Here is a 24,890-nt window from a genome sequence, read left to right as displayed (position 1 = left end):
CCTCCCTCTGGGATAAGAGCCTTTACGTTCCCTCTTGCTACCTACCTGGCATGCCAGAAACTTGTATTGTAGATTTTGTTTTGTTTAGGCACCTGACTCCAAATTGTTCCTGACCCTCAAAATATCATAATACAGGATACCAGAAATGGGTGAAACTTGCTTAGTTCCTTTTTTTTCCACCAGGTGGCGCTGTTGGATTTTGGTGCTACTCGGAGTTTTGAGAAGGAATTTACGGATGAATATATTGAGGTATGAACAGTGCAAGAGCACTGACCAGAATGGGGGGAGGGGGGTTGGGAGTTCACAGCCCTTATAGCCTCAGCCTCTCCCAGTAGCAGCCACTGTAGGGAATGGCACAAGAGCACTGGCTGTAGGGGAGTTTGCAGCTCTTGAAGTTTGAACCTCTCCTAGCAGGGGATGTAGTAGGGAATAGTGCAGGGATGCTGGCTATATGGGAATTCACTGCTCTTGCAATCCCTGCCTCTCCCAGCAAGAGATGCAAGAGTGGAGTGTGTGAGGGAGCTCACAGCTCTTGTTGTCCCAGCTTCTTCTAGTGTCACAATCCTGGTTGCTAGACAGTCTCCCAGCCAGCAAAAGTCCATACAGCGCCACCCTCTCTCCAGTGCTAGCCATCTCCTTGATACTCCATGACTCAGCAAGGCCAGCCCTATTTAGCCCTGTCTTTCTTACAACTTGGGGCCTCTTTGAGTTGCCATGACTCCTGGCATTGGCCCACCTTGCTTTATCTTGCTTCTGGGTGGCCCTTATGGCTTTCTTGCTATGCCTTGCCTTGTGACCTTCCTGCCTTGCCTTGTGACCTGCTCGGCTTTCCTGCCCTGTCTTGTGGCCTTCCTGCTTTGCTTTGGGGCCTCCTTGACCTTCTAGTCCTGTCCTCTGACCTCCTCTGTCTTCTTTCCTTTTCCTGTGGCTTCCTCGCCCATCTTGCCCTGCCTTGTTACCTTTGCGCCTTCTAATATCTCTTGGCTCTGCTTTATGGCCTTTTTAGGCCCCCTAATCTGTGCTTCCTTATTTAGTCTTATATGTTCCTTGCTGTACTGTAGATCTTGGTTAACTGTGTTAGTATGTTCCATGCTCTGTTCCTGTAGCCTTGTCCTATCCAGTCCTTATCTTGACTTGCCTGTGCCTCCCTGTGGCCCTTGCTCCCTTCTGGTCTAGCCCTTGTCTCCCATTACTGCCTTGCCTTCAGGTCCAGTCCTTGTCTCTTGCTCCAGCCATGTCTCCAGCCCAGTACCTGACTCCATCTCCTTCCTGACTCTGGCTCCAGACCCTGTCTCCAGCCAGGCCCTGCCTCCAGTTCCAGCCCTCGTCTCCAACTCCTGTCTGTTGCCAGATCCCGTCTGACCATTATCATGTACTATGCCAGGAAAGCCCTGCCGGCTCCTAGAACCTGCAGGGGAGAGGGTTGGTGAGGCAGAAGACCTGAAGTCATGTACCACTCCTGCTGGGGGAATACCTGAATCCAGCCGTCCTGTGACAGCCGGCAAGGGGTTCAGTAGGGAATGATGCAGGAATGTTAGCTCTGTGGAAGCTCCCTGCTCCTGCAGTCCCTACCTTTTCCAGCAGAAGGTGCTGTAAGAAATGGTGAATAAATCTCCACTTTTCCGCCCGTCAGGTTATTAAGGCGGCGGCAGACGGGAACCGTGCTGGTGTGCTGCAGCGTTCCATCAAACTCCGTTTTCTCACAGGCTATGAAACCCAGGTGAGCTTTCCTTAATTCTACATCTCCCCCTCTCCACCCACCAGCCTGGCAGCTCCCTTTTCTGGTATAAAATCCCTTTTGATACTTTCGTTTTATATTATGGATCCTGCACAGGGAAAATGCAACCCGAGCTACAGGGTGTGTGTGGTTTTTTTTTTAATTTTTCTGACGGTGCCAGAGAGGAACCATATACCAGCAGTTTCCAACTAGTGTGCTGCAGAGAAAAGTAGGAGCAGACTAGAGCTTACCACTGCCTGCAGCAAAATCAGATTTTTCTTTTATTTCCACCCCCTAAAGTGGCCAGCCAGCTGTCAGAGGAAGGGGTGGGCCACGGTTGCAGCCGTCACAGAGCAGAGAAGGGTGTTCCTTGCCCCCCCTGCTTTAGCTCCTTCAGCCGGCAGGACTCATTGGTGAGCAGCTGGCAACTCCTCCCCTGCAGGTTTCCCTCTGCAGCTGGAACCGTGGGGGCCTCCCAGTCTCATAAGACCCACTAGCCCCATGTGGTTCTAACTGCAGAGGGAAACCTGAAGAGATGGAGTCAACAGCAGCAAATAAGAAGCACTGCTTGTCCAGCTGCCACTGGCTGCATGCTGAAGGACTTCTCACAGAGATAAGGGGGAGAGGGGGTTGGGGAAAATAAATGATTGTGTCATCAGGGGAATGGAGGGCAGGAGAAACGAAGATGGTGCCAGGGGGGTAGGAAAAAGATTATTGGGCCAGGGTTAGGGAGGAACAAAGGGCGGTGGGGAAGAGATGATGATGATTGCGCTAGGGTGGGTGGGTGAGAGATGAACAGGACTGGAAAACCTTGGACACCCCTGTAGCTAAGTGTGCAGGGAGAGAGGAAGAAAGAGGGAGAGAGTGCTGGGAGAAAGATCTGGTGCCTGAAGGGAAGGGAAGGAGGAGAGGGTGCCTGGCCCTGGAGGGAACGCAGAAAGCAGGAAAGGTGAGGGATAGTGCCTGGAAAGGAGAGAGGAAGGAAGAATAAAGGAGAGGGAGCTAAAAGAAAACTAAACTAAAAAACAGACAAAATAGAGACAACATAAAAAAAAAAATAACCCCCAAGAGTAACCAAAGGAAAAAAGAATGGCCCTCCAAAACAAGGTAAAAATGTTCCTGTCTGCTAATAATTTTGGATTGGTGCCTAAGATTTTTCTAAATATTGTAATTCATTATTTTGTAATAAATCAAATAGACTTTGTGATATTTGTTTTAGTTATTTTTTTTATTTAATCATTAGAATGTATTTGCATTGGCATGCCTTGATGAAGTGAACCAAGTGCCATGACATGAAAAAGGTTGGGGACCACTGCCATATCCTTCATCTTAGGAAGAAAACACATCCTGAGCATAGCATACTAATTTCCTCTTCATCCAGTCAAACTAGTCCAGACCAGTGATTATGAACTCCAACCAGCAGATGGAGACAGAGATCAACAGGTGCTTATATACTTCCATGCTGACACCAGTCTGCCAATATTCTCTGTCTCCAGCAGATGAGGAGCAAGCATCCCATGCTGTGGACTGAGGCCTGGTAGGCAGAAAAAGCAAGTTGTGGAGGTAGTTCCTGAGGTGAAAGACAAGCTCTCACGCCCTCAGTTAAGTAGGGTCCTTAGTTAGGTGTGCCTTTATTTGCAGAAAGAAGCAGCTCCTGAGGTGAAAGCCTTGAGCTCCCTCGCTCAGTGGAGCAAGCCAGGACTTAAAGTGTTTTCCAGGAGTCGGGGGTTCTGAGCTAAATGTATTGCCCTTCACCCCCCACCCACTTTTTCCATTCCAGCAACTTCCTCCCTCTTCCAGCTCTATTTGTCCACCTCTTCTCCTTTAAGAAGAAACTGCTTAGCTGTTTGGAGAGCGTTAAAGTTAAAAAAAAAAAAAAAAAAGAGCCCTGAGCAGACTACTGCGACCCAAGGTCTGGCTGTTCAGCAGCTAGAGAGCTTTGCTTTGTTCATCCTGGGTGAGTCGCTGAAATCCTGGGGGTTTAAAGGCTCAGTGCCATTTTGCTGGAAGAGGGAGCTGAGTGGTCCAACATGGCGGCAGCTGTACAGTGCGGGAAAAGACCGCACTCAGCACAACTTGCAGCATCAAGACAGTGCAAGCCGGAGGATTTAGCTTATACCATGCAATTCTGTATGTGCAGGGATTGCTCCAGAGGCCCAGATTTGTGCAATGGAAGGGAACTTACAGATGCTTTGCTTCCTGCCAGACCCTGTGGGGCAGTAGCAGATCCAAAGGCCATGTTGAAGCCTTGGGGGTGACAGATGAATTGAGCGCTTCGATACCCCAAGTTTGAGCCCATGTTGGGGGATCACTGCTAGGCATCTTCCTTCCAGACCTTGTTACTAGGGCAGGACTGGCAGCCATGATATGCCCGGGGGTGGCAATGAGGAAGGGCTGGAGTCGCCTTACCTCAGCCTTGCAGTTGGAAAGGTTTATCTCCAGCTTCCACTGCAGCATTTTTAACTCCCATTGAGTGAGGCCTGGACTGCACTGTCAAGATAGTTGGGGGGAGTTGGTATGTGGGAAAATTTCCCTGGCCGTGAGGATGCTGCATCTCTTTCAGGGGCAACCCTGGCATTCCTCCTTTCCCAGTTCTCTAAGTGCAGTTATGGAGAGGACCATGTTCCCATTCCCTGTGTATGTACCAGGATCAGTCCAGACGGTGGGTTATGTCCCCCGGGGTTGTGCATCCCTGCCAGCAGATGGAGTCAGAGAACCAAAACTTTGGGCACTGCCATGTATACTAGAGTGCCACCTGCAGTCTCCCAGTCTTAGTTGAGTTTTTGTTAGTTTGTTCAGAATTTTTTTTTCTTTTTGTTGCGGTAGCTTGCTGAGGTGTTAGGCACCTTCGTGGGCCATCCCTCAGTGGAAGCCGGGCGTCTGGGGGATTAGATATCCCTGGCTGGGTCTCGTCTGTCCAGGTTCGGCGGGTGACAACCAGGGGCTCCTGGCTATTTACCACCCAGACTGCTGCAGCTGCTCCTTCAATCCCTTCCAGAGCCTTTCAAGCAGTAAAGTTTTATTTAAAAAAAAAAAAAAAAAAAAAGGGTTGCTTTGCTGGGCTGCCGACTGCTTTCACTTTGAGGTAAGGAGTCGGACAGGGGGATTGGGTCTTCTGCGGTCGTGCAGGGAGGATGGCAGTGTTCCTGTTCTTCGGCTCCCGGCTGATTTCGGAGGACAGGGGTGAGTTAGGATTTCTGATTTTTTTTTTTATTCCTTGCGCGGTGGCGCGCCAGAGTTAGGACCAGGATCGCGCGGCTCTCGGCGTTTTTTTTCCAGCGACAGCACGCCGTTTTGGTCGGGGGCTACATTTTTTTTTTTCTGTCAGGCCGGCCTGAGATTTTCCCACGTCGCGGCTGCGCGCATTACCTCGCGTTGGGCCTCCTCCCCCATCTTGCTGCGTGACTGCGCGTTTCTCCGCATGGGGCCTCGATCAAAATCACCATCTTGCTGCGCGTGTGGTTCCCGCGGCCATGCGCTGAATGCCGAATTTTTGTGCACAGATTGTGTATCCGGGATGGAGGGGTCCCCGGGCCCAGAGGCTTCCTCCCTCGTGGTGGAGTCGTGCGCATCGGGCCGGGACTCAGGTGAGGAAGAGCTCCCTCCGCTCTTGGCTCCGGTGGGGGAAAATCCCAGGCAGGGAGACAGAGAGGAAGCCCCGAACGAGTCTCCCCGGAGAGAGGGGGTGTCGAAGGGGTTTTCCCCAGAATTTGTTCTTTTAATGTATGAGGCCTTCTTGCAAAGGAAGCGCTCGGGGTGCAAAATTTCCAGGTCACGGAAGATGAGGCGGAGCCTCCTGAGAAGCGGGGTTGGAGTATGGATTCTAGTAAGCCCCCTAGGGATCAGCCTCCTCCAAGAGTGGAGGGGCCCTGAGGTTCGCGGGACCAGGAGCTGGGGTTCAGAGCTGCTCCACCATCGGTGGCGGATGCAGGGGCGACCCAGGGGCAGGCGGATACGGATGCCAATGATGCGGATGACCCCGACATCTCACCTGCTGAGGGTGACGATCCCAGCATGGTGCGGCTTTTTAAAAGAGACGAGTTAAGACCTCTTATTCCTCAGGTGCTTGAGGTTCTGAACCTTAAAGTTTCACAGGAGGAATCGGACAATGAGGGCGTGAATCTCATTCTTGATGGCATTAGAGGTCCTTCTACTTCCTTTTCTCTGCCAAAGAAAGTCCGCAAGCTGGTGACACGGAAGTGGGAAGCTCCTGATGCAGGGCTAAAGGTGGGCAGAGCGATGGCGAAGCTCTGTCCCCTATCCACGGAGGTTTTGGTCCTACTGAAGATTCCTAAGGTGGAAGCTGCAGTCTCTGCGATCACTAAAAAGATCACTATCCCTGTCGTGGGGGTGGCCGCCCTCAAGGATATGCAGGACCGGAAACTGGAGATCCAGTTAAAGCAGGCCTTTGAAGTCTTCGCTCTGAGTCTGCGGGCGGCGATCTGTGCCAGTCTCCTGCAGAGAGCATGTCTGCATTGGGTCCGGGACTCTGCTGCCAGCTCCAGAACAGCTTCCAGCGGGGCGTTGCAATCCACCCGTTTGGAGGCTGGGATAGCCTATGTGGCGGATGCGCTGTACGCGCTGTATGATTTGGTGCAGACTTCGGCGAGAAGTATGGTGTCCCTGGTGTCTGCACAACGACTCCTCTGGCTGAGAAATTGGGTGGCGGATTTGTCCTCGACATCTCAGCTGTGCAATCTTTCCAGGGCAAGCTCCTTTTCGGGGAAGACCTAGACCAGCTGGTGAAGCTGCTTGCGGAATCCAAGGGCAATAGGTTGCCTGAAGACAGGCGAATCTCTAAGAAGACATTCCCTCCTAGGAGTTGTTTTTGGGACTCTCGACGCTTCAGAGCTAACAGATATACTGCTCCATACCGCTTCCTCTGTGTCCAAGCCCTCAGCGGAGCGTCAGCAGACCTTTTGTGGGGGCCACCGGCCAGGTAAAGATTCGGAGCATCTCGCTGCGGGCAGCAGCAAAGCCCCACAATGAAGCCACGAGCACCAATTCTGGCATAGAAGCTGTCGGAGGCAGATTATCCAACTTTTACGTGGAATGGGCGAGGATTACCTCAGACTGGTGGGTCTTACAGGTCATCAGAGGCGGCTATGCTCTGGAGTTCTCGCGTCCGGTCCAAGAGTTATTTGTGGAGTCCCGAGTGGCCTCACACAGTAAGTGCGACGTGGTCCGGGTGACTCTGCAATGACTTCTGGACCTCAGAGTGATGGTCCCGGAAAGGCAGCAGGGCCGGGGAAAATACTCTATTTACTTCGTGGTTCCAAAAAAAGAGGGCACGTTTCGTCCCATCCTCGATCTGCAGAAGGTCAACCGTTGCCTACGAGTTCCTCGTTTTCGTATGGAAACACTGAGGACAGTGATGGCAGCAGTTCGAACGGGAGAATTCCTCGTGTCCCTGGATCTCATGGAAGCGTATCTTCATATTCCTATCCAGCTGAGCCACCAGAGGTTTCTGCGTTTCAAGGTCCTGGGACAACACTTTCAATTTCGAGCTCTACCATTTGGTCTGGCGACAGCTCCTCAAACATTCTCCAAGGTCATGGTGGTGGTAACGGCTTTCCTCCGGAAGGAGGGGATCTTGGTCCACCCGCACCTGGACGACTGGTTGATTCGCACAAAGTGTCGGGAAGAATGCGAACTATTGGTTCGCTTGGTGATGTTCATGTTGCGTTCCCTGGGGTGGGTGATCAATGTCCAGAAGAGTCATTTAGAGCCCACCCAAGATCTGGTTTATCTGGGAGCACAGTTTGATACCTTGGCCGGGAGAGTGCGTCTAGCGTTGGACCGAGTGACGAAGTTACAGATCCAGGTCCAGTCCTTGCTCTGGAGATGCAGTCCCACAGTGTGGCATCATCTACAGGTCCTGGGATCCATGGCCTCCACCTTGGACTATGTGCCATGGGCGTTTGCTCACCTGCAACCGTTATAACGGGCGCTTTTGGCTCGTTGGAGTCCAGTATCAGAACAATTGCATCTGCCGATGCCGTTGCTTTCGAAGTCCAGAGCCAGTCTGTCGTGGTGGCTTTTGCGCGCCAATCTGGAACGCGGGTGGCTTTGGACACGCTGAATTGGCTGATTATTTCCACCGATGCCAGCCTTTCGGGTTGGGGAGCGGTGTGTGCGGAAAGGTCCGCTCAAGGGCTCTGGTCAGCGACGGAAAACTCGTGGTCCATCAAGACCAGGGCAGTGTGCCTGGCCCTTCAGCCTTCTTACCCTGGATTCGGGGCAGAATGGTTCGAGTATTCTCCGACAATGCGATGACAGTGGTGTACATCAACCGGCAAGGCGGGAAGCGAAGTCACGCAGTGGCGCTGGAAGCGCGACTTCTGTTCGCCTGGGCGGAGCATCATCTAGGGGGCATTGCCGTCTCTCATGTCGCAGGGGTGGAGAACATGTAGGCGGATTTTCTCAGCAGACAACAACTCGACCCAGGCGAGTGGGAGCTATCTGCCGAGGCGTGGAACCACATTTGTGTCAGATGGGGAGTTCCCCAATTGGACCTGATGGCAACGCGGGCGAATGCGAAGACGGACCGCTTCTTCAGCCATCGACAAGAGCAGGGCTCCGTGGGCATCGCCGCTCTCGTGTGTCACTGGCCCACAGGTATCCTTCTGTATGCCTTTCCACCTTGGCCCCTCATAGGTCGGCTCCTTTGCCGAGTAGAACTTCATCCGGGACAGGTGGTTCTCGTGGCGCCGGAATGGCCACATTGCCCGTGGTTTGCGGCTCTCGTACGGCTGGTGCTTGAAGGCCCGTTTCGGCTAGCTCATCTGCCGTGTCTTCTCTGTCAGGGACCTATATTTTCGGATCGGGAGGATTACTTCTCTCTCGCGGCTTGGCTTTTGAGAGGTGACGTTTACGCTTGAGGGGCTATTCCAAGCAGGTCATTTCCACTCTCCTTCAGGCGCGACGTTCAGCCACTTCCATGGCCTATGTGAGGGTCTGGAAGCTTTTTGAGTCATGATGTGGTCAGCGAGAATGCAATCCTTTGATGACCGATATCCCTTGGGTCCTAGACTTCCTACAGCAGGGTCTCGCTAAGGGTTAGCATTCAATTCTCTTCGGGTGCAGGTTGCGGTACTGGGTGCATTGCAGGCCGCTTTGACGGTTATTCGCTGGCCGCGCACCCAGATATTGCGTGTTTTCTTAAAGGGGTTAAGCATTTACACCTGCCCGTCCGTTCGGTGTGCCCGGAATGGAGCTTGAATTTGGTTCTGCGGGTGCTCTGTGGTGCACCGTTCGAGCCTCTCCACAGGTCTTCTCTGAAGGATCTGACTTTGAAGACTGTATTTTTGGTGGCCATTTGCTCGGCTCGTCTGATGTCTGAATTACAGGTGTTGTCGTATCGGGACCCTTTTCTGCGGATCCAAGACGATCGTGTGACTTTGTGCACGGTTCCGTCCTTCGTTCCTAAGGTGGTTTCGTCCTTTCATGTAAACCAGACGGTGGAACTTCCAGGATTTCCACATTGGTCCGGGGAATCGACCCAGGACATGGACCTTCATCTTTTGGATGTCCGACGCACCCTATTGCGTTATCTGGAGATTACCAATGACTTTTGACATTCAGATCACTTGCTCATTCTCTTTGGGGGTCCAAAGAAAGGGGATAAAGCTTCTAAGGCAACCATATCTGATTGGCTCAAGGAAGCAGTTTGCTCGGCATACATTGCCCGTGGTCGGCCGATTCCTGTGGGTTTCCGAGCACATTCCACTAGGGCCCAGGCTACTTCCAGGGCAGAGTGTCAACTCCTGTCGCCTCAGGAGATCTGTAGAGCGGCAGTGTGGTCTTCTATTCACACTTTCACTAAGCATTATTGATTGGACGATAAGGCAACTGATGAATCGTCCTTCGGTGAGACTGTTCTGCGCATGGGTCTTTCGGGTTCCCGCCCAGTGTAGGGAGTCTTGGGTACATCCCACTTCTCTGGACTGATCCTATACATACTGGGAAAAGAAAATTGGTTCTTACCTGCTAATTTTCGTTCCTGTAGTACTAAGGATCAGTCCAGAGGCCCACCCCTTACTTCAGATTCCAAAAGACTGTGTTGGCTAGTTTTTTTGCCTATCTAGTTTTCTCAAAGCTCCTTTTTGGCAGAAAGGTTGAGGGAGCAGTTCCTCACAGTTGGTTTCATTTATTTTTTGTCTAGGGCGATGGGGTAGTCAGGGTTCTATGTTAGCTACCTCTCGCTCCTTGGTTCTGTTATCTTGGGCTTGGGTACAGGACAATACTGAGGGACTGCAGGTGGCACTCTAGTATATATGGCAGTGCCCAAAGTTTTGGTGCTGACAACGACGCAAGGAGCGTCCAGCTCGACGCACGTAGTGCCAATACCGATGCAAGGTGCATCAAAGAAAACCCATGAAGCCGGTAAACCGACGCACGCGGTGCAAGAACCGTATAAGTCGATGTATTCAAGATACAGCTCGAAGCATAGACAACCAAAAGCAGCCATGGCAGGACAACCGACACAGGGAAGGTCAAAATCGACGCATGCTGTGTCTGGACCGACGCTTGGGTCAAAATACCCGACACCTGCCGAGACACCATCGGAGCAGGGATCAACTCTGCACACCACTGACGTCCAGTCGGAACACAAGAGACGGAAAGGGGAGATCTGCCAATGCCTCGCCCCATCGGAACATACATCTCCCTAACCCTATGATCTCCGAACGATCCACATCCCCAAGGAGTACGGGATATGTTAGGTCGACAACACATTCGGAGGAGGAGTATGTACAGATTACATCATCTTCTTCATCCTTCCTAGGTCGGACGTCTTCCCCTCATTCACCTGGTTCTAACCAGGAGACTGAGGGAGCAGATCCACAAGAATCAGTTCAGAAAAGAAGGAGATCAGTGTTAGATGTGGAATACACTGTGCCACTTCCCAGTGAAACGCCAAGGAAGCCGAGGATGCCTCCACAGACACAAGAGGCATTTTCACAACTCTCAACTGCGCTAGCAGGATTGTTTGACACACTGCAATCCACGTTTCAACTCCCTCCGTCTCCTACGGGCAGCACACTACCTTCGCCTCAACCACGTTCGTTATCGGAACGACTGAGGGAACCCTCCCCAAGGGAACCAAGAGATCTCTCCCCACCAGGTCCCTCTCAACCTGTGACTCTGCCCCCGAAGAAGGTCAGATCCCCGACAGTGGTAGATTCGGAGTCACCTCCTTCATCTCCCTTGTCATCTACTGGATACCCCTCCAATCCGCCGGAGGACACACTGGAACCCTTCTCAACCCCAGAAGATCTCTCTTATTCAAAGTTTTTGGATAAATGGGGACTATTCTTAACCTAGAGGCTCAAAAGCTGCCGGATCCTCGGGCGGAAACGCTTGGTATCCTTAAGATATTTGATATCCCAGCGGAACCCACCTCCCTTCCGTCCCACAAGGTGTTGGATTTCGTCCTAGAGAAGATGTGGGAGTCTCCCTACACTACTACACCGGTATCCAGGAAAATGGATCTTAAATTTAGAATGCAAAAATCTCCGTTCTACTCCACGCCACAACTTCCACACTCTTCACTAGTTGTGGAATCAGCGATGCAGAGAGCCAAGCGGTCTAAGTTATACGGTTCGGCACCTCCGGGAAAAGAGCATGTCAGTCCTCTATCAGTCTTCACGGATTAGTCAACACCAATTCTATCTGGTCCAGTACTTATATGAAAGTCTACAAACCCTAAAAACCGCGCTGCCCGATCCAGACTCCGCATCGTCTTCAATAACTCAACCGATTCAGAACCTGTAGGAGGGCATCAGACACCTCCTTCGCACGGTGTACGAAGGGTTTGAATCGTTTGCTCGCATGTCGGCCTCGGCTATTGCCGCATGCAGAATGGTCTGGCTCCGATCCAGTGCCATTCGGAAGAGCTACACGAGCAGTTGGCGAACATACCATGTAAGGGGGACAATCTCTTCAGCGAAAAATTCCAAGAGCTGGTAGCTAATTTGAAAGACCAGGTGATTGCTGTTCAATCACTGATCCAAAACCCCTCCTTCGACACGCCACGTAGATACTACACACCCACTCGCAGGCGACCATATACCCGTCGGCCTTTCCGACACTACCAACAATTTCAACCCGCTCCTTATAATCCACCGCAGCAGGGGACACCTCAGCCTCTTCACCCTAGGAGAGGCAGACCAAGACCACAGCGACTGACGGCGCAGCAGCCTCAAGTGACTGCTAAATCGACTCCCTCTTTTTAGTGCAGCTGCCATCATCACTGCCACTGTACCCACCAGGCAGGATTTCCTTATGCCTACCATACTGGGAAGCCATCACCACAGATCTATGGGTTCTAGAAGTAGTAAGACAAGGATATCAACTCCGTTTCAACACCAAACCCACTCTACCACACCTATTGCCCCACTGACCACTGGGGCAACAGAGTCAATTGCAACAGGAAATCGCATCCCTTCTCCAGCAGCGAGCGATCCATCGGACTCCATCTCATGCTTGCAACAAGGGATTTTACTCACCGTATTTCCTAATTCCCAAGAAAACCGGAGGACTGAGCCCGATCTTAGATCTCAGAGAGTTGAACAAACATTTGGTCAAAGAGAAGTTCAAAATGGTGTCCCTCAAAACTCTCTTACTGCTTCTCCAGCCCAAGGACTGGATGTGCTCCATAAATTTGAAAGATGCCTATACCCATATTCCTATACACCACTCTTCATGGCAGTACCTATCCTTCCAATTTCAGAAACAACATTATCAATATCAGGTACTACCCTTTGGCCTTTCGGCAGCTCCCAGGGTCTTCACCAAATTCATGGCAGTGGTGGTGGCACATCTCCGTCAACAGAGCATCAGAATCTTTCCCTATCTGGACGACTGGCTCATAGTAGCATCCGAACCCCAGATTCTCAACGACTACATCCACCAGACCTTTCAATGTTTGAACAGTTTGGGGATCATAGTCAATTACCAGAAATCGATTCTCATTCCAACACAATTCCTTCAATTCATTGGAGCGCATCTTGATACCATCCGTGCCAGAGCTTTCCTACTGAAAGAAAGGAGATTAGAGATGCATCGTCTCTTTCGAGCCACCCGAGTCCTCAAGAAACCTTCGGCATGGCGAATCCTCACCGTCCTGGGTCATATGGTTGCAGCCATTTATACCGTCCCCAATACAAGACTCCACATGCGTCGTCTACAGTGGGGATTCAAACAATAACGGAAACAACACTCACAACCGTTAACAACGAGAGTGAATTTTACTCTGGCAATGCTACAGGATATACAGTGGTGGCTCAAGAGAAAAAAATCTACAAACAGGGGCGCTGTTCTCCACACCTCCGCACAATGCAGTCCTGACTACAGATGCCTCCCGCAAAGGCTGGGGGGTACATCTGGACCACCTGCAAACCCAGGGACTGTGGTCCACTCCGGAACAATGCCTACAGATCAACCTATTAGAACTTAGAATGCACTCCACACGTTCCTTCCACACTTAAAAGGCCGAAGGGTCATGGTCTATACCGACAATCAAGTAGCGATGTTCTACATCAACAAACAAGGAGGCTCCGGTTCCTGGTCCCTGTGTAAGGAAACCCTGCAAATTCTAGATCATGCGGCTCAGCACTCCATACACCTGCAAGCGACGTACCTGTCGGGAGCCATCAACACTTGGGCACACCACCTCAGTAAGATATTTTACCCACACGAATGGACACTCAACCAGCAGGTGGTGGATACTTTGTTCAACGAGTGGGGACAGCCGACCATGGACCTCTTCGCGACGGAACTCAATACGAGACTCCCTCATTTTTGTTGAGTCTGGCCCAGCCAACACCGGATAGCACAGGGCGTGTTCCTCCTACCATGGATAAAACCTCTCATGTATGCATTCCCTCCGATACCCCTCATAACACGGACATTACAAAAATGCATAAGAGATGCAGCTCAATTAATCTTGATAGCACCAGCATGGCCACGCCAACCGTGGTACACTCATCTACTACATCTGTCAGTAGCGGACCCAATATTGCTACCGGACCGAGACGATCTCTTGACACAAGACAAGGGAACCCTGCTACATCCCATGCACAGCTCCCTACACTTCACAGCATGGAGATTGAGCAGCTCCTCTTGATGGAACAAGGCATTTCACTGTCCACGCAGGCTGTTCTCCTGGCCTCGAGGAAACCCTCTACCCATCAAAACTATACCTTCAAGTGGAAGTGGTATACGGCATGGTGCTCCTCTGAAGGAATACATCCCTTGGACTGCTCACCTGAAAAGTTACTAGATTATCTACATTCCTTGTATCTTACGGGACTTGCTACCTTGTCGATTCGAGTACATCTCAGTGCAATAGCCGCTTACCACCGGCCATATAAAGGACAACCCATCTCCGTCCAACCTTTCAATTCTAGATTTCTGAAAGGCCTCATTCATCTACGATCTCCTATCTCAAACTTCCGGTGCCATGGAATCTCAATCTAGTACTGGAGCAATTGATGGTGGCGCCAGTTGAACCAATGGATGAGGCCCACATCAAATATCTCACATGGAAAGTAGTATTTCTCATCGCTCTAACGTCAGCACGCAGAGTTAGTGAGCTCCAAGCTTTGGTGCACTACACCCATGCCTGCAATTCTTCCATAACAAGGTAGTGCTGCGAACGCACCCATCGTTCCTACCAAAAGTAGTCACCCAATTCCACTTGAACCACTCCATCGAGTTACCAACGTTCTTTCCCAAACTGCATCAGAACGATAGGGACCGCTTACTGCATATAATAGACTGCAAGAGGGCATTAGCGTATTATAAGCGACGTACACATTCGGAGACCAGAGTGTCCCAATTATTTGTTTCTTTCAACCCGAACACTCCTGGACTTCCAGTGGCAAAACGAACTATATCCAGCTGGATTGCCCAATGCATTCAATTTTGCTACGCCAAGAGGAACCTAGCCTTAGCTTCTCGCCCGAATGCACACCAAGTAAGGGCAGTGTCCACCTCTGTCACGTACCACCAATAGACATCTGTAAAATAGCAACTTGGTCTTCCTTACATACGTTTATGTCGACATAAACGTATGTAAGGAAGACCAAGTTCGTTCGGGGAGATAGAGTTAAATTAAGGCATAGAGAAAAAAATGGTTATTCTATAAGATTATTCTGCTTGGGTATGAACAAATACTGAGGAGCAGCAGGTGCCACAGCAGGTTAAGAGAGGGCGCTCTCGAAGGTTTTCTCTGTCTCCATCTGCTGGAAGGGAGGCAAAACCCAGCAGTCTGGACTGATCCGTGGTACTACAGGAACAAAAATTAGCAGGTAAGGACCAATTATCCTATCTCTGTCTCCATCTGCTGGTTGACATGCTTAACCCACTGGTCTGACTGTATTCAATGAAAGGAAATTATCAGGTAGAAGTAATTTCATTATATTTCTGCAGTAACCTCCCCTTTATTTCCTGCCAGGTGATGAAAGATGCCCATGTGGATGCCGTGATGATCCTGGGTGAGGCCTTTGCCTCCGAGGCACCCTTTGACTTTGGCTGCCAGACTACCACCCAGCGCATCCACAGCATCCTTCCCATCATGCTGAAGCACCGCCTGACCCCACCACCTGAGGAGACCTATGCACTGCACCGCAAAATGGCTGGCTCTTTCCTTGTGTGTGCTCGCCTGCGAGCTCGCATTTCTTGTCACTCCATGTTCCAGCATGTCTATGCCCGTTACTGGGGAGTGGAGGAGAGACAGGCAGGAGCTGCCAGGGGTCCATGAGAGATCCCCAAAGAGGACAGGACCCCTTCTGCTGTATCCCGTAACCATCGGCAGAAGGATGTATGAGATTCTGACTGCAGCCAGAGCCAAGACAGAAGAAACCTTTTCCATCCTACAATAGCATTTATTGTATTTTACCATATTGTTTGGTGTGCTCCCTTTCCTCTTGCAGTTTCTGCTGGGTTTCGTCCATAGTAAAAGAAAAGAGAGCAGAGACAGCTGGTCAGTCCCTGGAGAATCTTGAATAATCACTACAGAGTGAAACACAAAAGACTTTGGACTTGGTTGGGGGAGTGATCATTTCTGTTAATCGATTAATTCACAGCACTGGGGTCCATCTGTGATTCAATGATTCAAGAGGGTTTGTAAAAGCTGGAATTAAGGGGAAAAGTGAACTCAGTATCATTGAGGAGAAGCCGAGCTGGTCCTCGGTTTGCTCAGCTACATACTTGGCTTTTAGTACAGTGTGGAGATGCACATCCCACTGGGCAGTGGGTTCTGAAAACCAGGAATGGCTCGGCCTGCCCCTAAAGGCCTTGCACTTTTAATACCTATTTGGCCTTGTTGAAATAGGTGCTGAAAGATGCAGACAAGACTCTGCGAGGTAACCCAGTTTCCCCTGGGGAATCTTCCAGGGAAGTGGACTCGAGCAAATATCTGGGAACCACAGACGAGAAGTAAAACTTGACCTTGGACAGACTTAGGCCTTCAGACAATGTTACTTCTAGGCACAAATATGAGATATGGTCAATAAAGTGAAAGTCAAAGCTTCAGTGGGTTGTTGCTCTTTCTCCTAACACTCCTGCTGTAAACCAGAACCCCAGTGGGGGAGTCTGAATAGCACTAGTTAGAATTTATTTTGTAGCAGATAGTTCAGTGAAGCAGATTTATTCAGATGGCTCAATCTACGTTTTTTTGATTGATATTTTGTTTCTTGGCTATTAGAGGCTTTATAAAGTTTCAGCTGATTAGTAGGGATGTGCATTTGTTTGAAATAAAAGTGTAAAATAAGACAAATGAGCCTGTTTTCATTTTGTTTCAAACTGAAAAATTTTAAAAAGTCCTATATTATTTGTTTTTGGCAAATAGCACACTCTGTGAAGAGAGAAACAAATTTGAAAAAAAAATTAAAATCCCTAAAATTAAAACAATTAAAAAATCTTGAAAAATGAATTAACAAAACCAATATGTAAAAAATGTGCACGTTCCTACTCGTTAGCTGCCATTATACATATAAGCAAATGAAGGGCACTGCTGTGCTAAGTGTCATCAGAGTCCTATGCTGCCATCACACTGTTATACGTAAAGTAGGAAGTTAGCATAGACAGCTGACGAGGGGGCTGAGAGAAGAATTGGTTTTAATAAAGGAGATATTTCTATGTTAAGTGATGCATGCCTTTTATCCCTTCAAAAAGGTATAAAAATAATACAAGGAATATAATGTGTTGTGACGAAAATAAGGAAAGACCATAGCATAGGATGTTCAGTGGAAGAAAAAGAGCCGAGTCATGAGCAAGAGTTGTGTGAGGATTTGGCCAGTGATGCTAAGTACGGGCTAGTCAAGCAAGCTTTTGAGAGCTTTGCTATCTTAATTGGGTTAATGAAGCAACACTGCTGTATGAATTGTGACTGTGATTCTTGTGGCCTCCAGCATGGCGATGCTGTGGGTCTAAGCAGCAGCCATCAGATGAAAGATGACACCTCAGTGCCATAAATTTCTCTGTTGTAGGTAAAGATGTGAAATACAGGTAAGCAAGTGAAGATTGAACATACCTGGTCTTGTGTGTGTCTCCTGGGCCACTGCCCCTTCTGATTAACTGATGCAAGATTGGTTTCTCTCTGACAGAATAAAGCTTAAGGTTTATCTTCAGGATGTGAGATTTGGCAGGCCCATTCATGAGGCATTAGTTCAGCTCTAGCAATGAGGAGATACTACAGCCCAGGGCTAGAGCAGGTTCAAGACCTGAACTGTGAATTCAGGGAAGGGCCAGCGATACAAACTCAGATCTCCATTGAGTTGCTGTCTATCTCTCTGCCTCATTTTTAATCCTCAGCTCTGTCACTGCCCGCAGCATTTGCAAGGGTCAACTTTCAAGTCACATAGCTGGGGAGTGTTCCCTGTACGTACCCAGATCAGACCAGACTCCTGGGTTTTGCCTCCCCTCCAGCAGATGGAGACAGAGAAAGCTTTGCAGACACTGCCACATAACCTAGTGTACCACCTGCAGTCCTTTAGTATTTCTCAATCTCTAGCAGATGGAAGAGGTGCAAAACTGCAGTTCTGTACCTCTATAAAAAAAAAAGGAAAGACTAGTGCAGTTTAAAGGAGTTTCCTCCTAGAAGGTTGGAAGGTCCTGGTAGGACCATCCCTTCTGGTTTGAGGTGGATGGGCAGGGGTTTGGGGGTCCTTGGTGCTCAGTCTTTTCACGCTGGGAGGCAGACAGCTGGTGGATCCAGTTCCCTCGCCTCCAGGAGCACTTGTGAAACCTGCTGCTAATCTTCACCTCAGGGAAGTTCTTACATTTTCTTGTCTTTTTCATAAAGTTTAGAAAAAAGCTGGTTTAAAAAAAAAAAAAAGTGCAGGAGCAGTTGTTTTTAATTGCTTTCTCGGTCTCTCCGGTTGGGGGAGCTGTCTGCCAGGCCCAGTCGGTGCAGGGCCAGTGATCAGCGGAAGACGTGTCTTGGTCTCTCAGTCGCTTTCAGGCGAGAGAGGTATGGTTGGCGCTGCATGTGTTTTCTTCCTCTTGCGTGGCAATCTGTTCAGGATCTTGTCAGACAATGCGATGACGGTGGCTTATATAAACCAGTAGGATAGTACCAAGAGTTGAGCGGTGGCTCAGATGGCTCGGGAGCTAATCCACTGGGCAGATCAGCATCTGGCATTGATAGTGGCTTCTCACATAGCCGGGATCGACAGTGTGTAAGCGCATTTTCTTAGCCGTCAACAGCTGGATCCCAGGGAATGGAAACTGTCCGAGGAAGCAGTGACTCTCATCTGTTACAGGTGGGGCAAGCCCCACATGGATCTGATGGCAACTCAGCGAATGCTAAGGTACCCCACTTCTTCAGTTGCAGACGAGAGCGCGAAGGGGAGGGAGTTGATGCCTTGGTTCTTCCTTGGCTGCGAGACATCCTGCTATATGTGTTTCCACCGTAGCTGCTGGGTGGGCAAGATTTTGTAGCATGTGGGGCTTCACCCTGTATACGTGATTCTGGTGGCTCCGAAGTGGCCTCGGTGGCCTTGGTTTGCAGATCTCATCAATCTAGTGGTGGATGGCCCCTTGGGACTCACTCTTCTGCCAAAGCTGCTGTGCCAAGGCCCCATATTTTCAGATCAGGCGGCTCACCTTTGTCTTATGGTTTGGCTTTTGAGAGGGAACTTTTAAGAGAGAGGTTTCTCTAAGGATGTCTTATGTAGGCTTCTGATGCACATATCTTTTCTTCTTGCAAAGCGGATTGGTGAAAGGTTTCTCCTTTAACTCTATCAGAGTTCAGTTGATGGTATTAGGTTGTCTTCGAGGCAAGGTCCACGGAGCAGCTCTGGCTGCATATCCAGATGTGGGGCAGCCACTCCAGAAGGGTGAAGCATTTGTGCCCTCCAGTTCAGAAGCTGTGTCTTTTCTGGAGTCATAACTTTGTCCTCAAAGGCATGTGTGCAGCACCGTGTGAGCCTATTAGCAGGTCTACTATAAAAGATCTAATTTTGAAGGAGGTTTTCTTGGTTACAGTTTGTTCCATCAGACAGATCTTGGAGCTTCGAGCCTTGTCATGTATGGAGCCTTTCTTGAGAATTTCGGATTCGGTAGTTTCCTTGCGGACAGTTCCAGCCTTTCTGCTGTAGGTAGTTTCGTCCTTTCATTTAAATCAATCAGTGCACCTCCCGGCTTGCCCAAACCCGGAGGCTTTTGGACGTTAAGCGCACTTTTTGCGGTATCTTAAAGTTACAAACAGCATCAGGTTGTCTTATCCCCTTTTTGTGCTGTGGAGTGTTGTGAAGAAAGTGCTCATTCTACTCGTCCCAGGCGGTGTCCTGGGCTGAATGTCAGCAAGTGTCGCCGCAAGAGATTTGTAGGACGACAGCTTGGAAGTCCTTGCCCACTTTGGCCAGACATCATTTGGATATCCAGGCTCCTGAGGCGATGGGCTTTTGGCGAGAGTGTGCTTCGAGCAGGATTCTCACAGTCCCACCCCATTTAGGGAAGCTTTGGTATATCCCAGGAGTCTGGACTGATCCGGGTACATACAGGGAAAGGAAAATTGGTTCTTGCCTGCTAATATTTGTTCCTGTAGTACCACAGATCAGTCCAGAGTCCTGCCCAGTTGTAGAAAGGGAATTTTGGAGAGTCCGCTCGGTATCTTATTATAATTATTCTGAAGATTGGCATAGGTTTTTATAGTCCCACATGTTTTTACTGTGGGACTAAGACTTAAGAAACTTAAGACAGATTATCTGTCTTAAGTTTCCACTTCCAACTGTTCATTCAGGAAATATGATTTTGTAATTGTTACTGTTGTGGTTGCTATCTTGGCTTGGGTACTTATCAATACTGAAGGACTGCAGGTGGCACACTAGGTTATGTGGCAGTGTCTGTGAAACTTTCTCTGTCCCCATCTGCTGGAGGGGAGGCAAAATACAGGAGTCTGGAATGATCTGTGGTACTACAGTGAAGAAAATTAGCAGGTAGGAACCAATTTTCCTATATTTGTGCCAGACAGGACTAGATTTAAGATTTTGGTGCCCATAAGCATGACTGTAGGGTGAAGGCGGGGTTACCTCCTGGATACTTGGGCAGTGGGGTTTTCACCACCACAGATTGCACAGTCGGGCAGGGATTGTCTGGCCAGAGTGCCACAGTGGTGCCTGTTTGAAGTGGCAGTGGTACATGGTCCTAAAGAAAGTAGGAGAAGGCTCCTTTTTAGATCTGGGTATTTGGTATCTTCAGAATTTGGTACCTCAGGCAGTTGCCTGTGTTGCCTATGCCTAAATCCGGGCCTAGTGCCAGAAGAGATAATCTCCTAAAAAGAAGTGCGAGGCTGTCTGCTGTGTGCTCTTGATAGGAGATACGACCTTTTTCTGCTAATCAGGATGCAGCAGGTGCCCTCAGATAAGAGCCAGAGGGTACCAGGCTTGATCCCTGAGTGGCCCAAGATATTGCACACAGTCCTGACAGGATAGGGCCTGCCAAGGCGTGTCATGTATTCTGACTGAAGTCTGGTGACGCTCCCAAAAAAATGAGTAGTATTGCATCCATAATCTGTTGCAAATAGAAGAAAGAAAATGCAGCCCATGGAAGTTCCAAGAGACAGAGCAGAAAGGTGAAAGAGTAAGCTTTTAATTTCATTTCATCATCTAATTTCATCATCTTTACCTTTTTCATGTTAGCAGTTGGTATTCTTCCACTCCTAATCCTGCTCTACCTGCAAATACACACAGAGTCACAGATGCACACGCATCACAGAGAGACACCCTTTTCTGCAAACATACTCAGGCACACGTAGCAACGCACACTTCTAGATGGTGATACACAAATGCACACAACTGCAAACATGCAAATGCAGTCACATGCATGTAGACAAACGGGCACATGCTGTTGCACATATACACACTGCCCTCAGATTGTTAAAACACACAGTTTCATTTAGCAAGTTACAATATACATATTTCTACATATTGAGGGCTGGCATTTGAAAAATTGGGGCCCAGGATAGAAAGTAAGGAGAAGGCACAGCCAGTGCTAGGCAACCTGAAGCTCTACTTCCATGGCATCAGCTTGCCTTGTGGTACTGGAGTCCCATGCATTTGCCCTATTTGCCCCCTCCTAAAAGCAGCCTTGTGTGTGAGTGTGTATATATATATATGTGTAAGGGGTCATTTTTTGGAGAGCTACCTAGTGACAGGATAGATGAGTGCTTTTGTAGCTATATAAATTTTAATGCATTTTTTACAGTGCTTGAAAACTTTCAGGTGGGTACTTTTGTACCTGAATACACATGTATATGTGCATTTATTTGACTCTAGACACACGTGTATGTGCGTATATGTATGTGCACTCAAAGTGCACATGTGTATGTGACTCAAGGGACACGTGTGGGTGTATATACACATATATATGACGAGGTATGTGTGTATGTATGCACGTGTATGTACATATATACATACATATCAGTGACTTGTGGTACATGTGTGTATGTATGTGCATATATATATATATATATGCATATATATATATAGATAATTTATTTTTTTTAGAAATGTTGACCCAACAGTTTCTTCCTGTTCCTCTGTACTTGCAGCTCAAATGAAACTAGGGCTGGGATCTGGCACCATGAGCCTTCATTTGCCACTAACTGGTGATTTTTCCCCTCTTATGTTCCTTCTCAACTTACTTTAGTCATAAGAGAATAGATCATTTCAAACCCCATGATCACTGTACAGTGGTGTCAGGCTCTTTCAGTGATCTGAAATGCTGGGGTGGAGGTCAGTTACAAGGGAAGGGAGCAGTAGGTAGAAGCATGTCAGTAATAATATATTTATTTTTATTTATTTATTTATAAATTTTTATATACCGCCGCTCATCAAAGATATCTGTTACGCTTGGGCTCCGGTCAGGAGTCGTGAACACGACCCAGCAGGGTGGCTCCAGGTGGAGAGAGACAGGAAGCTAGAAACAGTGTCTGGTTCCAGGCTGGGTCAGGGCAGGCGGCAAGTAGCAGTGTCTGGGTTCAGGCTGGGTCAGGGCAGGCGGCAAGTAGCAATGTCTGGGTCCAGGCTGGGTCAGGGCAGGCGGCAAGTAGCAGTGTCTGGGTCCAGGCTGGGTCAGGGCAGGCGGCAGAGCAAGGCAGGTCAGAAGGCCCGTAGGCCACACACACACAGAAGGCCTGTAGGCCACACACAGCGCAAGCAGGGCAAGGCAGGTCAGAAGGCCCGTAGGCCACACACACACAGAAGGCCCGTAGGCCACACACAGTAAGCAGGGCAAGGCAGGTCAGAAGGCCCGTAGGCCACACACACACAGAAGGCCCGTAGGCCACACACAGTAAGCAGGGCAAGGCAGGTCAGAAGGCCCGTAGGCCACACACACACACAGAAGGCCCGTAGGCCACACACAGTAAGCAGGGCAAGGCAGGTCAGAAGGCCCGTAGGCCACACACACACACAGAAGGCCCGTAGGCCACACACAGTAAGCAGGGCAAGGCAGGTCAGAAGTCCCGTAGGCCACACACACACAGAAGGCCCGTAGGCCACACACAGTAAGCAGGGCAAGGCAGGTCAGAAGGCCCATAGGCCACGCAAGGCAAGGAATAAGGCCCGAAGGCCGCGCAAGGCAAGGCAAGGAATAAGGCCCAAAGGCCGCGCAAGGCAAGGAAAGGAATAAGGCCCGAAGGCCGCGCAAGGCAAGGAAAGGAATAAGGCCCGAAGGCCGCGCAAGGCAAGGGAAGGTCCAGGGACCAAATGCACAGCAAGCAAGGAAGGCTAGAGCAGGGAGCCCAGGCGAGCTCGATGCCGAAGCACTGAGGGAACTGTCAGGCAGGGTTATAAGGGACAGCCCAGAACATAGAGAGGAGAAGGGAGATGGGCTGGGCCTGTCAGGAGATCCAGCTCTAGAGGGACCCCTGGTGGTGAGGCGGTTGCACAGCAGCCATAGCCGTAACAGTACCCCCCCCTCAAGGCCTCCCCCTCCTGGATCCCATCTGTGCAGGAGGTAATCAATAATAACGTGAGACCACTCCGGGGGTGATACGGCAGGTTCAACTCCTTCCCGAGGCAATAAGGCAGTCCATACCCCCACCTGGGGTGATAAGGCGGCAGGGTTAGACCCCTCCTGGGGTAGCAGAGGCGGTGCAGATTTCCATAACCCCTCCTGGGGTGACAAGGGGAACACAAACCCCACCTGGGGCAGAGAAATAGTCCATAACCCGTCTTGAGGCGACAGGGCCGGTCCGGACCCTTCCAAGGTCGGCATCAGGACCGGTACAGACCCCTCCAAGGGCGGCAGCTGGACCAGTACAGCAGGCTCAGATAGTTGAGTAACAAAGTCAGTTGGCAGGCCCGGTTCGGACCCCTCCGGGGGCAGCAGCAGGACCGGTACGGACCCCTCCAGGGGCAGCAGCAGGACCGGTACAGCAGGCTCAGATAGTTGAGTAACAAAGTCAGTTGGCAGGCCCGGTTCGGACCCCTCCGGGGGCAGCAGCAAGACCAGTACGGACTCCTCCGGGGGCAGCAGCAAGACCGGTACGGACCCCTCTCGGGGAGGCAGCTGGACCGGTATGGACCCCTCCAGGGGCGGCAGCAGGCCCGGTTCAGACCCCTCCAGGGACGGCAGCAGGACCGGCTCGAGCCCTTCCGGGGGCGGCAGCAGGACCGGCTCGGACCCCTCCGAGGACGGCAGCAGGACCGGCTCGGCAGGCTCAGATGGCTGAGTCAGAAAGTCTGTCAGTAGGACCGGTTCGGACCCCTCCAGGGGCGGCAGCAGGACCGGTTCGAGCCCCTCCAGGGGTGGCAGCAGGACCGGATCAGCAGGCTCAGATGGCTGAGTCAGAAAGTCTGTCAGCAGGACCGTTGTGGACCCCTCCGAGGACGGCAGCAGGGCCGGTTCGGACCCCTCCGAGGACGGCAGCAGGGCCGGTTCAGCAGGCTCAGATGGCTGAGTCAGAAAGTCTGTCAGTAGGACCGGTTCGGACCCCTCCAGGGGTGGCAGCAGGACCGGTTCGAGCCCCTCCAGGGGCGGCAGCAGGACCGGATCAGCAGGCTCAGATGGCTGAGTCAGAAAGTCTGTCAGTAGGACCGGTTCGGACCCCTCCAGGGGCGGCAGCAGGACCGGTTCGAGCCCCTCCAGGGGCGGCAGTAGGACCGGTTCGAGCCCCTCCAGGGGCGGCAGCAGGACCGGATCAGCAGGCTCAGATGGCTGAGTCAAAAAGTCTGTCAGCAGGACCGGTGCGGACCCCTCCGAGGACGGCAGCAGAGCCGGTTCAGCAGGCTCAGATGGCTGAGTCAGAAAGTCTGTCAGTAGGACTGGTTCGGACCCCTCCAGGGGCGGCAGCAGGACCGGTTCGAGCCCCTCCAGGGGCGGCAGCAGGGCCGGTTCGGACCCCTCCGGGGATGACAGCAGGACCGGTTCAGCAGACTCAGGCTCTTCTCGGGGTAGTGCAGGAGACTCGGACCCGTCTTGGGGCGAAACAGCAGACCCAGACTCTTCTTGGGGTTGTGCAGCAGGTTCAGATGGCAGAGTAGCAAGTTTAGAAGTAGTGTGCATGGAAGACACAGATTGTACTGCCGTGGGCTTGATACCTTGAGCCAAAGTCTGACGCTCCTGATTTTGTTTCTGGAGGAACAGTTTAGAGAAGGCACAGGCAGTTCTAGAACGTCTAGGGTAGGTGCTCGTTAGTGTCCACTTGGCAGCTGTGGGA

At 50.6% G+C, this 24,890-nt stretch overlaps 1 protein-coding gene across 1 annotated transcript in view; it reads left to right on the top strand.

Moving 5' to 3' along the window:
• LOC115096856 (atypical kinase COQ8A, mitochondrial-like) overlaps window positions 1–16,500 on the top strand; it is a 53,248-nt gene extending 36,748 nt beyond the window's left edge. Inside the window, exons 13-15 of the mRNA XM_029612060.1 lie at window positions 184–249; window positions 1,634–1,720; window positions 15,177–16,500. Of these exons, the coding sequence (XP_029467920.1) occupies window positions 184–249; window positions 1,634–1,720; window positions 15,177–15,482 (459 nt within the window). The 3' untranslated portion in view covers window positions 15,483–16,500. The remainder of the gene's footprint in view (window positions 1–183; window positions 250–1,633; window positions 1,721–15,176) is intronic.
• The last annotated feature ends 8,390 nt before the right edge of the window (window positions 16,501–24,890 follow it).

Source organism: Rhinatrema bivittatum, chromosome 8, assembly GCF_901001135.1.
Source record: "Rhinatrema bivittatum chromosome 8, aRhiBiv1.1, whole genome shotgun sequence".
Lineage (NCBI taxonomy): Eukaryota > Metazoa > Chordata > Amphibia > Gymnophiona > Rhinatrematidae > Rhinatrema > Rhinatrema bivittatum.
The sequence above is the reverse complement of the archived record's forward strand: the minus strand, read 5'-3'. Positions and strand labels throughout refer to the sequence as shown.